General features: G+C 38.0%; 1 protein-coding gene across 3 annotated transcripts in view; it reads left to right on the top strand.

Annotated features, from left to right (window-relative positions):
* TNPO3 (transportin 3) overlaps window positions 1-12853 on the top strand; it is a 102702-nt gene that overhangs the window by 39484 nt on the left and 50365 nt on the right. For all 3 annotated transcript variants that reach the window (XM_003261313.4, XM_030825538.1, XM_030825539.1), the window contains 2 exons: window positions 1493-1649; window positions 11440-11583. In XM_003261313.4, the coding sequence (XP_003261361.2) occupies window positions 1493-1649; window positions 11440-11583 (301 nt within the window). The remainder of the gene's footprint in view (window positions 1-1492; window positions 1650-11439; window positions 11584-12853) is intronic.

Raw genomic sequence — 12853 nt, 5'->3', positions numbered from 1 at the left:
CGGGTTCAAGTGATTCTCCTGTCTCAGCCTCCCAGGCAGCTGAGATTACAGGCATGTGCTACCACGCCTGGCTAATTTTTATATTTTCAGTAGAGGCAGGGTTTGGCCAGGCTGGTCTCAAACTCCTGACCTCAAGTAATCTGCCCATCTCGGCCTCCCAAAGTGCTGGGATTACAGGCGTGAACCACCTCATCCAGCTTGGATAACTTTTTTAAAAATTATTTTAATTTTTTTGGAGACACAGTCTTGCTGTGTCACTCAGGCTGGAGTGCACTGGCACAGTCATGGCTCACTACAACCTCAGCCTCGACTTCCCAGGCTCAAGTGATCCTCCCACCTCAGCCTCCTGAGTGGATAGCTTATTTTTTATTTATTTATTTTTTTGAGACGGAGTCTTGCTCTGTCGCCCAGGCTGGAATGCAGTGGCGCAGTCTCGGCTCACTGCAAGCTCCGCCTCCCAGGTTCACGCCATTCTCCTGCCCCAGCCTCTCCGAGTAGCTGGGACTACAGGCGCCCGCCACCACGTCCGGCTAATTTTTTTTTTTTGTATATTTTAGTAGAGACGGGGTTTCACCGTGGTCTCGATCTCCTGACCTCGTGATCCGCCCGCCTCGGCCTCCCAAAGTGCTGGGATTACAAGCGTGAGCCACCGCGCCCGGAGGATAGCTTATTTTTTAAATAAAATTTTTATTGGGGAAATTGACACATGCTCCTTGAAAAAATTCTAACAGTATGGAAACCTTCAAAGTGCAAAATGAACCCCATCCTCTCTCCCTATCCTTATATTTTATTTTTGAAACAGGGTCTCGTTCTGTCACCCAGGCTGAAGTGCAGTGATGTGATCATGGTTCACTGGAACCTGCAACTCTTGGGCTCATGAGATCCTTCTGCCTCAGTCTCCCGAGTAGCTGGGATTACAGATGCACACCACCATGCCTGGCTAATTAAAAAATTTTTAATGTAGAGATGGTCTCCCTGTGATGCCCAGGCTGGTCTCGAACTTGTGGACTCAAGTGATCCTCCTGCCTCGGCCTCCCAAAGTGCTGGGATCATAAGCATGAGCCACCACACCTGGCCCTTAACCCTGTATTTTATAAGCAACCACTATTAACAATTGGCTATGTAGAGTTTCCTTTATGCATTTTAAAATAAATAAGTGCATATATATTTTAATGTACATATACCTATATATTTGTTCACCCATATTCAATATGTTTCATACATGTTTTTCACTTACTACATTATGGACATTTTTTCATGTTAGGACATATAGAGATCACGTTCATTATAATGGCTATGTTTCATTGAATAACTGTGTCTTTTTTAATCTTAACTAATTATGGAGGACATTTATGTTTATATCTTTTTTCTCCCCCTTAACAGTGGTGGGAATGTTGCTTTTGTTGTTGTGAGTTACTCTGATGGCTGTTATCTTATGTGATTGTGTATTTTCTGGCTATAAATAACATATCTCCGCTTTTTTCTTTTGCAGATACAGCAATGATGTGACTTCTTTGCCTTTTTTGCTAGAGATCCTTACAGTGTTACCTGAAGAAGTACATAGTCGTTCCTTACGAATTGGAGCTAATCGGCGCACAGAAATTATAGAAGATTTGGCCTTCTACTCTAGTACAGTAGTATCTCTATTGGTGAGTAAATTTGAAATACTAAGTTGCTGCATAAAGGCAGAAAGCCATGGTGGTTATTTTGTAATCCAATTGCATTATTGTGAAATAGCTTTCTTTGCAAAATTTAATGATGATGCTTTGGCATTTATGTAATACCATTACAACATACTTTCAGAAACTATGCTTTTTAAGTTTCTGTATAATCCTCTAAAGGTAACATTATCTCTTTTATGAATGAAAAATGGACTTTAGAGTTACACAACTGTTAATTCAGAATTTGAACTAAGGCCATCTCATTATGTATCTTGTGCTCTTCTACTGCTTAATGCTCCAAACTGTTGGCTGTTAATAAAGGATCATGCAAAGGGAAGTGTGTATGAATCTACTTTACTAAGAAAGGATCCTTTCTTTTTTTTGCTAATTGATACATGATAGTTGTACATATTTATGGGGTTTCATGTGTTACTTTTATTTTTTGAAGCAGGATCTCTGTCTCCTAGGCTGTAGTGCAGTGGCATGATCTCAGCTTACTGCACCCTCCTCCTCCTGGGCTCAAGTGATCCTGTCACCTCAGCCTCCTGAGTAGCTGGGACTACAGGTGTGCGCCACCACACCCAGTGAAGTTTTTTATTTTTTGTAGAGATGGTGTCTCTCCATGTTGCCTAGGCTGGCCTCGAACTCCTGACCTCAAGTGACCCACCTGCCTTGGCCTCCCAAAGTGCTGGGGTTACAGGCGTGAGCCACTGTGCCCAGCCACATGTATTATTTTTGTCCAAGTATATAGTATGTGATGATCAGATCAAATCAGGTGATGATCAAATTGAGATATCCATCACCTCAAACCTTTATCATTTCTTTGTGTAGGAAACATTCTAAATCTTCTCTTTCAGCCATTCTGAAGTACTCAATAAATTATTAACTATAGTCACTCTGTTTTGCTGTGTAACACTATAACTTATCCTTTCTATTCAGCTGTGTTTGTGTACCCATTAATCAACCTTTCTTGATCCTCCCCTCCCCGTTACTCTTCCTAGCTTCTGATCACCATCATTCTACTCTTTACCTCTATGAGATCCATTTTTTTTCACTCCAACATAGCAGTGAAAGCATGTGATATTTGTCTTTCTGTGCCTGGCTTATTTCACTTAACGTAATGTTTAACAGCGCCGTCCATGTTGCTGCAAATGACAGGATTTTATTCTTTTTGTGGCTAACGAATATTTCATTGTGCACCTATACCATTGTTTCTTTATCCATCCAGCCGTTGATAGGTACTTAGGTTGATTCCATATCTTGGCTATTGTGAATAGCGCTGCAATAAACATGGGATTGTAGACATCTTCTTGATATACTGGTTTTTTCTGGGTATTTACCCAGCAGTGGGATTGCTAGATCGTATGGTAGTACTATTTTCAGTCTGTTGAGGAACTTCCATACTGTTTTTCATAATGACTGTACTGCTTTACATTCTAGAGCGTTCCCTTTTCTCTGCATCCTTGCCAGCATTTGCTATTGATCTTTTGCCCATTTTTTAATTTTTAATTTTTTTTTTTGCTATTGAGTTATTTGGGTTTCTTATATATTGTGGTTACTAATCTCTTGTTGGATGGGTAGTTTGCAAATATTTCCTCCTGTTCTGTAGGTTGTCTCTTCACTTGGTTGATTGTTTCTTTTGCTGTGCAGAAGCCTTTTAGCCTGACCTTTGTCGACTTTTTTTGCTTTAGTTGCCTTTGATTTTGAGGTGTTGCTTAAGAGATCTTTGCCCAGATCAATGTCCTGCAGCATTTCCCTAATGTTTTCTTGTAGTAGTTTTATAGTTCACCTCTTACATTTAAGTCTTTAATCCATTTTGATTTGATTTTTGTATATTGTGAGAGATAAAAGAAAGGATCCTCTCTTAAAGATGAACTGAAAGGTGATAGAAGATTTTACCTGACCTTTGAGGAGTATCGCATTATGGATGAGCTAATACACATTTTTAAAAGAATTAGATGTGATTAAGCTCCCTTCAGTTAGTTGACATTTTTAATACTCTAGAGCAGGAGTGGGTAAATCTATAGTTTATGGGTTGGTTGCCTCTTTTTGTAAATAAAGCTTTGTTGGAACACAGTTATGCCCATTTGGTTATATTTTGTCTGTCCATTATTTTGGACTACATCAGCCTAATTGACTATTTTTCACAGAGACCATATGGCTTGCAAAGTGTAGAATGTTTGTCTGGTTCTTTATAGAAAATGTTTCCTGGTTCCTAAAGTAGATGCTAATAAATTGATTAACCCATATCTCATTTTTAGGTCTTTATAGTCCAGCTTAATTTTCTCAATAATGTGGTTATACAGCTTGAATATCCCTTACTGAAAGGCTTGGGACCAGAAGAGTTTAGGGTAGGGCAAAAAAAGTAGTATTTAGGATTTCTGAGTTTTTAAAATTTTGGAATATTTGCATTATACTTTCTGGTTCAGCATTCCTAATCTGAAATGCTCCAGTGAGCATTTCCTTTGAGCGTTATGTTGGCACTCAGAAAGTTTTGGATTTTGGAGTTTTGGATTAGGGATACTTAACCTATAGTAAATTATTTTTCAGAGATGTGTTTCAGTATAGCAAGATCATAGATCTTTTTGTTTGAAAAAAATTAAAATTCTGTTAAAAATTGTGTTCCATTTTGTATTAGAAATTCATTGGAGGGCTGGGTGCAGTGGCTCACCCCTGTAATCCCAGCACTTTGGGAGGCTGAAGTGGGTGGATTACTTGAGGTCAGGAGTTTGAGACCAGCCTGGCCAACATAGTGAAACCCTGTCTCTACTAAAAATACAAAAATTAGCCAAGTGTGGTGGTGCACTCCTATAGTCCCAGCTAGTCGGGAGGCTGAGGCAGGAGAATCACTTGAACCTGGGAGGCAGAGGTTGCAGTGAGCCAAGATTGCACCACTGCGCACTCCAGTCTGGGCAACAGAGGGAGACTCCATCTCAAAAAAAAAAAAAAAAATTCATTGAAAAATAAGTTAAATATATGTTTTTCACTTAGCCATTTATTTTAAAGAAATAGTTTTATGGAAAATTAGAAAATATGGACAGCAAATTACACTCAAACCATCTGGAGATCATACAGTTAACCCTTTAATACATATCCTCTATGAACATATTTATGGACATATATACAGATTTTTTAAGCCCAAATGAAGTTATACTTTACTTGTTCTTCTGCATCTTGCTTTTTCAGTCATCTGCTTACCTTTTCATGTTAGTAAGTTTTCATATCATCTGATAAACCCAGACCATATTCACATTTCACCAGTTGGTCCTAAGATATTCTTTACAGGCTGGGCGCGGTGGCTCATGCCCTATAATCCCAGCACTTTGGGAGGCCGAGGCTGGCAGGTCACAAGGTCAGGAGCTCGAGACCATCCTGGCCAACATGGTGAAACCCCATCTCTACTAAAAATACAAAAATTAGCTGGGCATGGTGGCATGCACCTGTAGTCCCAGCTACTTGGGAGGCCGAGGCAGGAGAATTGCTTGAACCCGGAGGCAGAGGTTGCAGTGAGCCGAGATCGCACCACTGAACTCCAGCCTGGGCGACAGAGTGAGACTCCGTCTCAACAAAAAGAAAAAACAAAAAAAGATACTTTTTACAAAGAATGTCCAATCTATAACTATGCCTTGTATCAGGTTCTTAGTCACAGTCCCACATTCTGTTCCTTGTTTAAAATAACATGACTTGTCGAAGAGATTACACCAGTCGTTTTATTGAATTATCTTACCTTTATGATTTTCTGATTGCCTCTCCTTTGTTTCATTTAGCTTGTTTTTCTTTTCTCTGTATTTCCTCTAATTGGAAGTTGTATCTAAAGCAGCCCTTCTCAGTAGGGGTTCCTCAAGAGAATTAAGCCTAAAGCATTCATTATATGTAATGAATTCTTTCCTCTACATTAATAATGGTTCTAGCTATATACGGCCCTTAGGATAATTAAGAAGATAGGCACTCAGATAATTTTCTGAAGGGCTTAATTCTATACAATATTTTTTTTTTTGTAGATATAGAGCCTCTCTATGGTCTCCAACCTGGTCTCAAGTGATCCTTTCTCCTTGGCCTCCCTTAATGATGAGATTGCAAATGTGAACCACCACACCCAACCTATAGGATTTAATTCTTTCCTAGAATCCTGATTGAGAAAAACTGAGAGGCTTAGAGGATTAGTTTTTAAAAGTTAAATATTTTGGGCTAGAATATATCATAAGTACTTGATGCTATGTCTTAGTATATATACAGTGTTCAGTTGATCTTCTATTAGTGATGCTAGGGTTGACCACTGGATTAAGATGAAAGTCTGATCCTTCCATTTTTAAAGTTCACTTTCCTCCTTTGTAATATAATGTAGTTTGTGTGATGGTAGCTTGTTATTTTATGAATGTTCAATTCCTATCAGACTTTAGCCTAATTGTTTTACATTCCAGTAGATAATCCCTACCTTAATCAATAATTTCATTATGGGCCAGGCAATGTGGTTTATGCCTATAATTCCAGCATGTTGGAAGGCTGAGGTGGGACGGTTGCTTGAGGTCAGGTGTTCAAGACCAGCCTGGGCAACATAGCAAGACCCTGTCTCAAAAAAATAAATAAATTAACCAAGCATGGTGGCATGCACCTGTAGTCCTAGCTACTCAAGAGGCTGAGGCAGGAAGGATCACTTGACCCCAGGAGTTCAAGGTGGCAGTGAGCCATAATTGTACCAGTGCACTCCAGTCTGGGCAACAGAATAAGACTGTCTCTAAAAATAATTTCATCATGGGTTGCAAAATGATATTTGACTATTTCTGTCATTCCTTGTACGTATAAGTTGGCATTCTTATGAGCTCTTACTAGAAAGATAGGATAAATCTTACTTCTTTTCAAAATGAGGATTTATTTTAAAGCTGCCTTGAGTTTTTTTTTTTTCTTTTGGCTTTGTCTTTTTGAAGTATGATGGACTCATGTTCATTTAGATCCAACCAGATGTCTCCTTTCCAAGTTTCAGAATCCCATTCTTTACCAGTCAGTTCCCTAACTTTCACATGAGAAGTGTGGAGGGACTGTAAATTCACCTGTTGTTTGTAATTCAGCAAGTCACACAGCTAAGTTTTGTATACGAGTTTCAGCAGTACTAACTTTGTAGCTAACAAAAAGTAAGAGCTGCTTTTAGACTTGGCATGAAAGCTCTGGTGCTCAGACTGTGGCCTGAGTTGAGAGTAAATGGACTTGAATTTGTCGTTTTCTTTTTGTAAGCACTTGTGAACTTAAAATAATCCAGTCCATATGTATTTTGTGTCGTGATTACTGCCACAGCAGTCAACTACAGCAGCCACTTGGGCATTCAAGGCACGTGCTTGACTTAGCACATCATGACAATCAATTACAGGTGATATTTTGATGAATTGTGACACAGTCTGAAAAATGTATTTCCTGTGGTGCTTAAAAATGTCTCTAATTTTGTCATGTAGCTTGTCATGTTATAGAACCCAGGGGATGAAATTAGTCCAAAATGGCCAAGAAAGGAATAGGCATGTGGCTGTAATGCCAGGTTCCAAACCCCTCTTAAGACCTTTTCTCATTTAGTTTCCTGCACACTCTCTTTTAATGATTACATTCTGTCCTATTTCTTGTTAGTGTTATACTTTTGTGGTCTGTCCTAATGGACCCATTCCTAAACATGGTGTTGAACTTTTTGAAGTTTTAAACATGTTTCTGATTGCTCTCATAGCTAAACTGAACCTGTGCTTCGAACAGTTTTGTCTCTCCACTTTCTATTTTGTTAATCTAAGATCTCAAATCTTATCTATCCCTGCTATCTTTTTACTGGTGAGTTCTTCTGAACTCTGTGGCATTTATCTTGAAGCTTTTGAGGACTTACTTTAAGAGACAGATTTTTAACATAGCATAGCTCTCAAAGAGGAACAGAAGATAACTCTTAGTTCTGATGTTTTAGAATATATGTTTGATTTAATTTTCAGAATTTCATCTTTTCAAAGAGATTAGTTTTAGAAACAGGTTTTTTTTTCAGAATTTGGTCTTTCAGTTTGAGTCAGTAGTTAGAATGTACGAGCAAATCCTTCCACTTGTATACATCATGTCTTATTAAAATTGAAATGTCATTCAGGAAGTATAAAGGCCAAGTGATTATGTAATGAGTTTATATCAACAGCATCAAAGATTCAATTGAGAGTTTGAGATAGGTTGAGGGGGAGAGAGAATGAGTATCAGCTCTTAAAGAGAAATCTCTTAGTGGCTCCAGTTCGTGTTAAGGGAACTTAGTTACTCCGTTCATTTTGCTACTTTCAGCCTTGAACCGTATTAAATTAAGTGCTCCTGTGCATTTATTAGTTTATGTATTACATATTTAAATATATTGCATATATTAGTGTCATAGTCTTTTCTAAAAATTCTGGCCATTTTAGTGCCTGGCATCCCTGAATATTTTCTTTCTGAGTTTCAGGGGAACAAAGAAAGTCTTGAGTAAAAAATAACTAGAAGAACTTAATGGGGCCAGAACCATATTTGTGACATTTTCTCGTCTCATCTAGTGTGTTTTCTGGTGACTTTTAAAATGTTGTTTTATTTTTTAATTTTTTTGTAGAGACAGGGTCTTAACTTCGTTGCTCAGATTAGTCTAGAACTCCTGGGCTCAAGCGATCCTCCCACCTCAGCCTCCCAAAGTGCTGGGATTACAGGTGTGAGCCACTGCACACAGCCTCTGATGACTTTTTACAAGTACTTTCCCCTCTAAAGCAAGGGCTCTCAGTTCTTTCCTTTCCTGCCATTCTTCTTTTTTTTTTAGACAGAGTCTTGCTCTGTCGCCTAGGCTGGAGTGCCATGGCGCAATCTCAGCTCACTGCAACCTCTGCATCCTGGATTCAAGCAGGTCTCCTGCCCCAGCCTCCTGAGTAGCTGGGATTACAGGCGCGTGCCACCACGCCTGGCTAATTTTTGTATTTTTAGTAGAGACGGGGTTTCACCATGTTGGTTAGGCTGGTCTCAAACTCCTGACCTTGTGATCTACCCACCTCTGCCTCCCAAAGTGCTGGGATTACAGACGTGAGCCACCGTGCCCAGCCCCTGCCGTTCTTCCTTCTATAAATACTTCTATAAATACTCTGTGCCTCTTGTGGCTTTAGATAGTGACAGATGTCTCAGAAGTCTATATCCTAGACATGAACTTATGTGTATACTCCTAGTTATGTGGTTAATTTCTCTGCAAGTTAGCTGCAACTCCACCTTTTTCCAACAAGCATATATAATGCAATATGCACAATAAGTGAAAATGAGCGGAAGTGAGTCTGCATTTAGTTAGCAATCAAGTTTTGATGTTATTCATTACAAATGATGTATAATTCAAGCTGACATGCTTAAAACTAGTAAAATAGTTGGTTCATGTGTGATAGATGATTCTGTTTCCCCATGCTGTTAATATTTCCTGGCTTTCTTTGGTAATACACTAATCATTATCCAGGTAAATTAGTATATAGCTAGTTATACTGATAATAATATATAATATTAGTAAGATAGATTATTGTTGCAGTCTGCCTAACTTTACAGGCTTTTGAAATATAGGAAGTCCTTGATATTAATCATATCTTTGTTCTGTATATGTAAGCAAATAGAGAAATTTGGGAGATAGCTATCGTGTAGTCGTTAAGATCATAGACTTTGAAGCCAGACTTCTTAAGTTTAAGTCCTCGCTATGCTGTTTCCTACCTGTGCCATATTGGGCAAGTTACTTGACTGTCTGCCTCAGTTTTCTCATCAGTATAATGGGGATAATAGTATCTGTTTCATATTGTGGGCATTACATGATTTAATACATATAAAGCTCTTAAAACAGTGCCTGGTGCACAGAAAGGGCTCAGTAAATGTTACAATGACTGGTCAGCTTATTTTTCATGTACTTTTCTTCCTCCCCCGAAATGTAGTGGCCTGGAAGAGAGAGAAGAAATAGAAAGAGTCAAGTATATTAATATACTTGGACTTCCTTTCTTCTGTCTTCTGAGAAGGAAAGGTGGTTTTTTGTTTTGTTTTGCTTTGTTTTAAAGGTAGCTTCCAGACCTGAATATCTTAAATAGCCCCCTGTGGGAATGAGTTGGTATACAGTCACTCATTAACCCCTCACTTCTCTTCATCTTAGCAACCTAGCATTCTTTGGAGCACAATAATAAAGACAGTCATCTTCAGTGTAGATTTATGTAGTAGATGAAGCTTTGAACTTGGAGAATTTTCCTATGTAGTTTATATCTGCATTGTAACCACAAATATCAATATTTAGATCTTATTTAATAATACATTATAGGATTTCACCACACTCATGCCTCCTGAACCCCATGGAAATTATATTTCTAACTCATTGCTTGCAAGAGCTTTTTTAAAACATTCTTTGTCTAGAAAAAGATGCATTACATTTTACTTTGGAAAAAATATATGTCACAAAAACAGACTACAAGGAGAAACATTGAGTTTTAGTCTAATTCTGTTTTATCTCTTTTATAGTATTTATAGTAGTATCACTTTCTGTGGGATGACATGTTTATTCTATTGCCAAAGCTGAAACATTAGCTTTTCTTGTGGAAATATACAGTAGTATGCCTAGCTTACTCTAGCTTATTATCTATTCTATGACAACCCGGTATATAAATAAGTAAATTACTTGTAAAATAATTTTTTGGATAATAAACCTTAATGCAGAATTGGGAATTAAGAAATTAGTAAGTTATTTCTGAAACAACTTGGGTAAGTCTGTAACCTCTCTGTACTTCAGTTTTCCCATTGAGAAAGTAGAGACAATAATAGTACCTACCTATAAAGTTGTATTTGGGGATTGTGTTAGTCCAGTCTCATGCTGCTATAAAATACCTGAGGCTGGGCTCAGTGGCTCACGCGTGTAATCCCAGCACCTTGGGAGGCCGAGGTGGGCAGATTGCCTGAGGTCAGGAGTTTGAGACCAGTCTGGCCATCATGGTGAAACCCCTTGTCTACTAAAAATACAAAAATATTAGCTGGGTGTGGTGACGTGCATCTGTAATCCCAGCCACTTGGAAGGCTGGGGTAGGGGAATTGCTTGAACCAGGGAGGTGGAGGTTGCAGTGAGCCGAGATCATGGCACTGCACTCCAGCCTGGGCAACAGAGCAAGACTCCATCTCAAAAAAAAAAAAAAAAAAAAAAAAAAAAAAAAGAAATACCTGAAACTGGGTAATTTATAAAGAAAAGAGGTTTAATCAGCTTATGGTTCTCTGGGCTGTACGGGCTTCTGTTTCTAGGGAGGCCTTAGGAAACTTAACAATCATGGTGGAAGGTGAAGGGGAAGCAGACACGTCTTCACACGGCCAGCACGAGAGAGAGAGCAGGGGGAGGTGCTACACACTTTGAAACAACCAGATCTCATGAGAACTCTATCACAAGAACAGCAAGGGGGATGTTCATTCCCATGATTTAGTCACTTCCCACCAGAACCCTCCCCCAACATTGGGGATTACAATTTGACTTGAGATTTGGGTGGGGACACAGAACCAAACCATTTCGGGGATTAAGTAGATTAGTGGTATTTAGAACAGTGGTGCCTAGCTGGATGCAGTGGCACATGCCTGTAGTCCCACCTGGGCAATGTAGCAAGACCTCTCTCTTAAAAGGAAAAAAAAAAAAAACAGTGACACTTAAACTTAAAAAGCACTTTTAACCGTTGACTGTTTTATTGCCATCCTTCTCATTATTATACTTGTAAGGTGATTGAAATAATGGTTTAAATATATAGATTAACATTATTCATTTTAAGTTTTTTTCCCTATTCAGATGACCTGTGTGGAAAAAGCAGGAACAGATGAGAAAATGCTTATGAAGGTTTTTCGCTGTTTGGGAAGTTGGTTTAACTTGGGAGTTTTGGACAGTAACTTCATGGCTAACAATAAATTACTAGCACTCCTTTTTGAGGTTTTGGTAAGTAATGACCTTATTTATCAAAGTATTTCTGCCAATCACTTTTCGTGACTAACCTGCTGGGACATAACAGTGTTTTTAAATTTTTGCACAGTAGCTGGAAGGCGTGTATTAAGAATGCAGCAATGTTCCTTCCTTTCTACGAGGTACCAAATTAGAAGTATCAGTTTTAATACTCCTAATAGGATATAGTTATGTTTAAGAAGAAAACAATCTTATATGTTGATGCATGATTTACATATTAAAATCCAAATAACCATTGGTATCTTTTTCCTTGTTTTAAAAATATAAAATTATGTATTTCAGTAATGGTCATTGAATCCTAGACATTTCCATGATACAATTATATGTGCATCATAAGTTTAGGATAAAATAGAACAAGAAGAATTAAAAATTATGTTTAGTGCACCCAGAGACAATTATAGATTAAGATATTATCTTTGTAGTTGAGATTAAACATTGTATGTGCAAAATGGATTTGGGTTTTTGAGATTAGTAGAGTAAGTACTAATGTCTTTTTAAATACTTGTGTGTTTCTTCTTTAAGCTTTGAAAGTAGCAGTGCCTAGTAATATAGTCTTGGTAGATAGGAGTTAGGGAGTGATTAGAATAAGATAACATATTAGAACAAGAAACATAACATTATCTCAAGCATAAATATTATTGAAGGGGTCTTTGGAGACATGAAAAACTTTGTCTCTTTCTGCTGGAGGGTTTCCTTCAATGAAGATGTATTAGTATGGAAGCTGCATGTATTGTGAATGTATGCTGATGCGCTATTACTTAGAAGATAGTACCATGATGCTAGATTGATGCCACTGTGAATTAAAGAAAAGAAAGACATTTTTCAAGGAGACATTTGGCATGTCATTGGTAGTGTATTTCTGTGTCATTTTTGCATCAGAAGCTAAGTCTTAGGAAAATTAGGATGCCAGTCATTGTTTTGCTTGCCATTGTCTGTCTCCATGTATGTTGGTATCCTTCCTCAATAATGATAATATTTATTATCACCTCAACAAATAGTGTGAAGAGTAATCACTGTAAATAAAGTCATGTCCCACTTTTGTTTAAAAAATGTACATGTGATTACATATAAATGGAGGACAGTCTAGAATACACTTAAAACTTAACAGTGGTAATTTCTGGAAATTGGAATTGGAGTAAGGAAGAAGTTAATTAGTATGCCAGGATTATATTATCTCCTCTACTGATCCAGTGTCAGGACCCCTCTGTGACTAGTAAGAGTGTTTATCTAGAGTCAGGGTAAAATA

Source organism: Nomascus leucogenys, chromosome 13 (genome assembly GCF_006542625.1).
Source record: "Nomascus leucogenys isolate Asia chromosome 13, Asia_NLE_v1, whole genome shotgun sequence".
Classification (NCBI taxonomy): domain Eukaryota; kingdom Metazoa; phylum Chordata; class Mammalia; order Primates; family Hylobatidae; genus Nomascus; species Nomascus leucogenys.
This window is presented reverse-complemented; position numbering and strand designations above follow the sequence as displayed.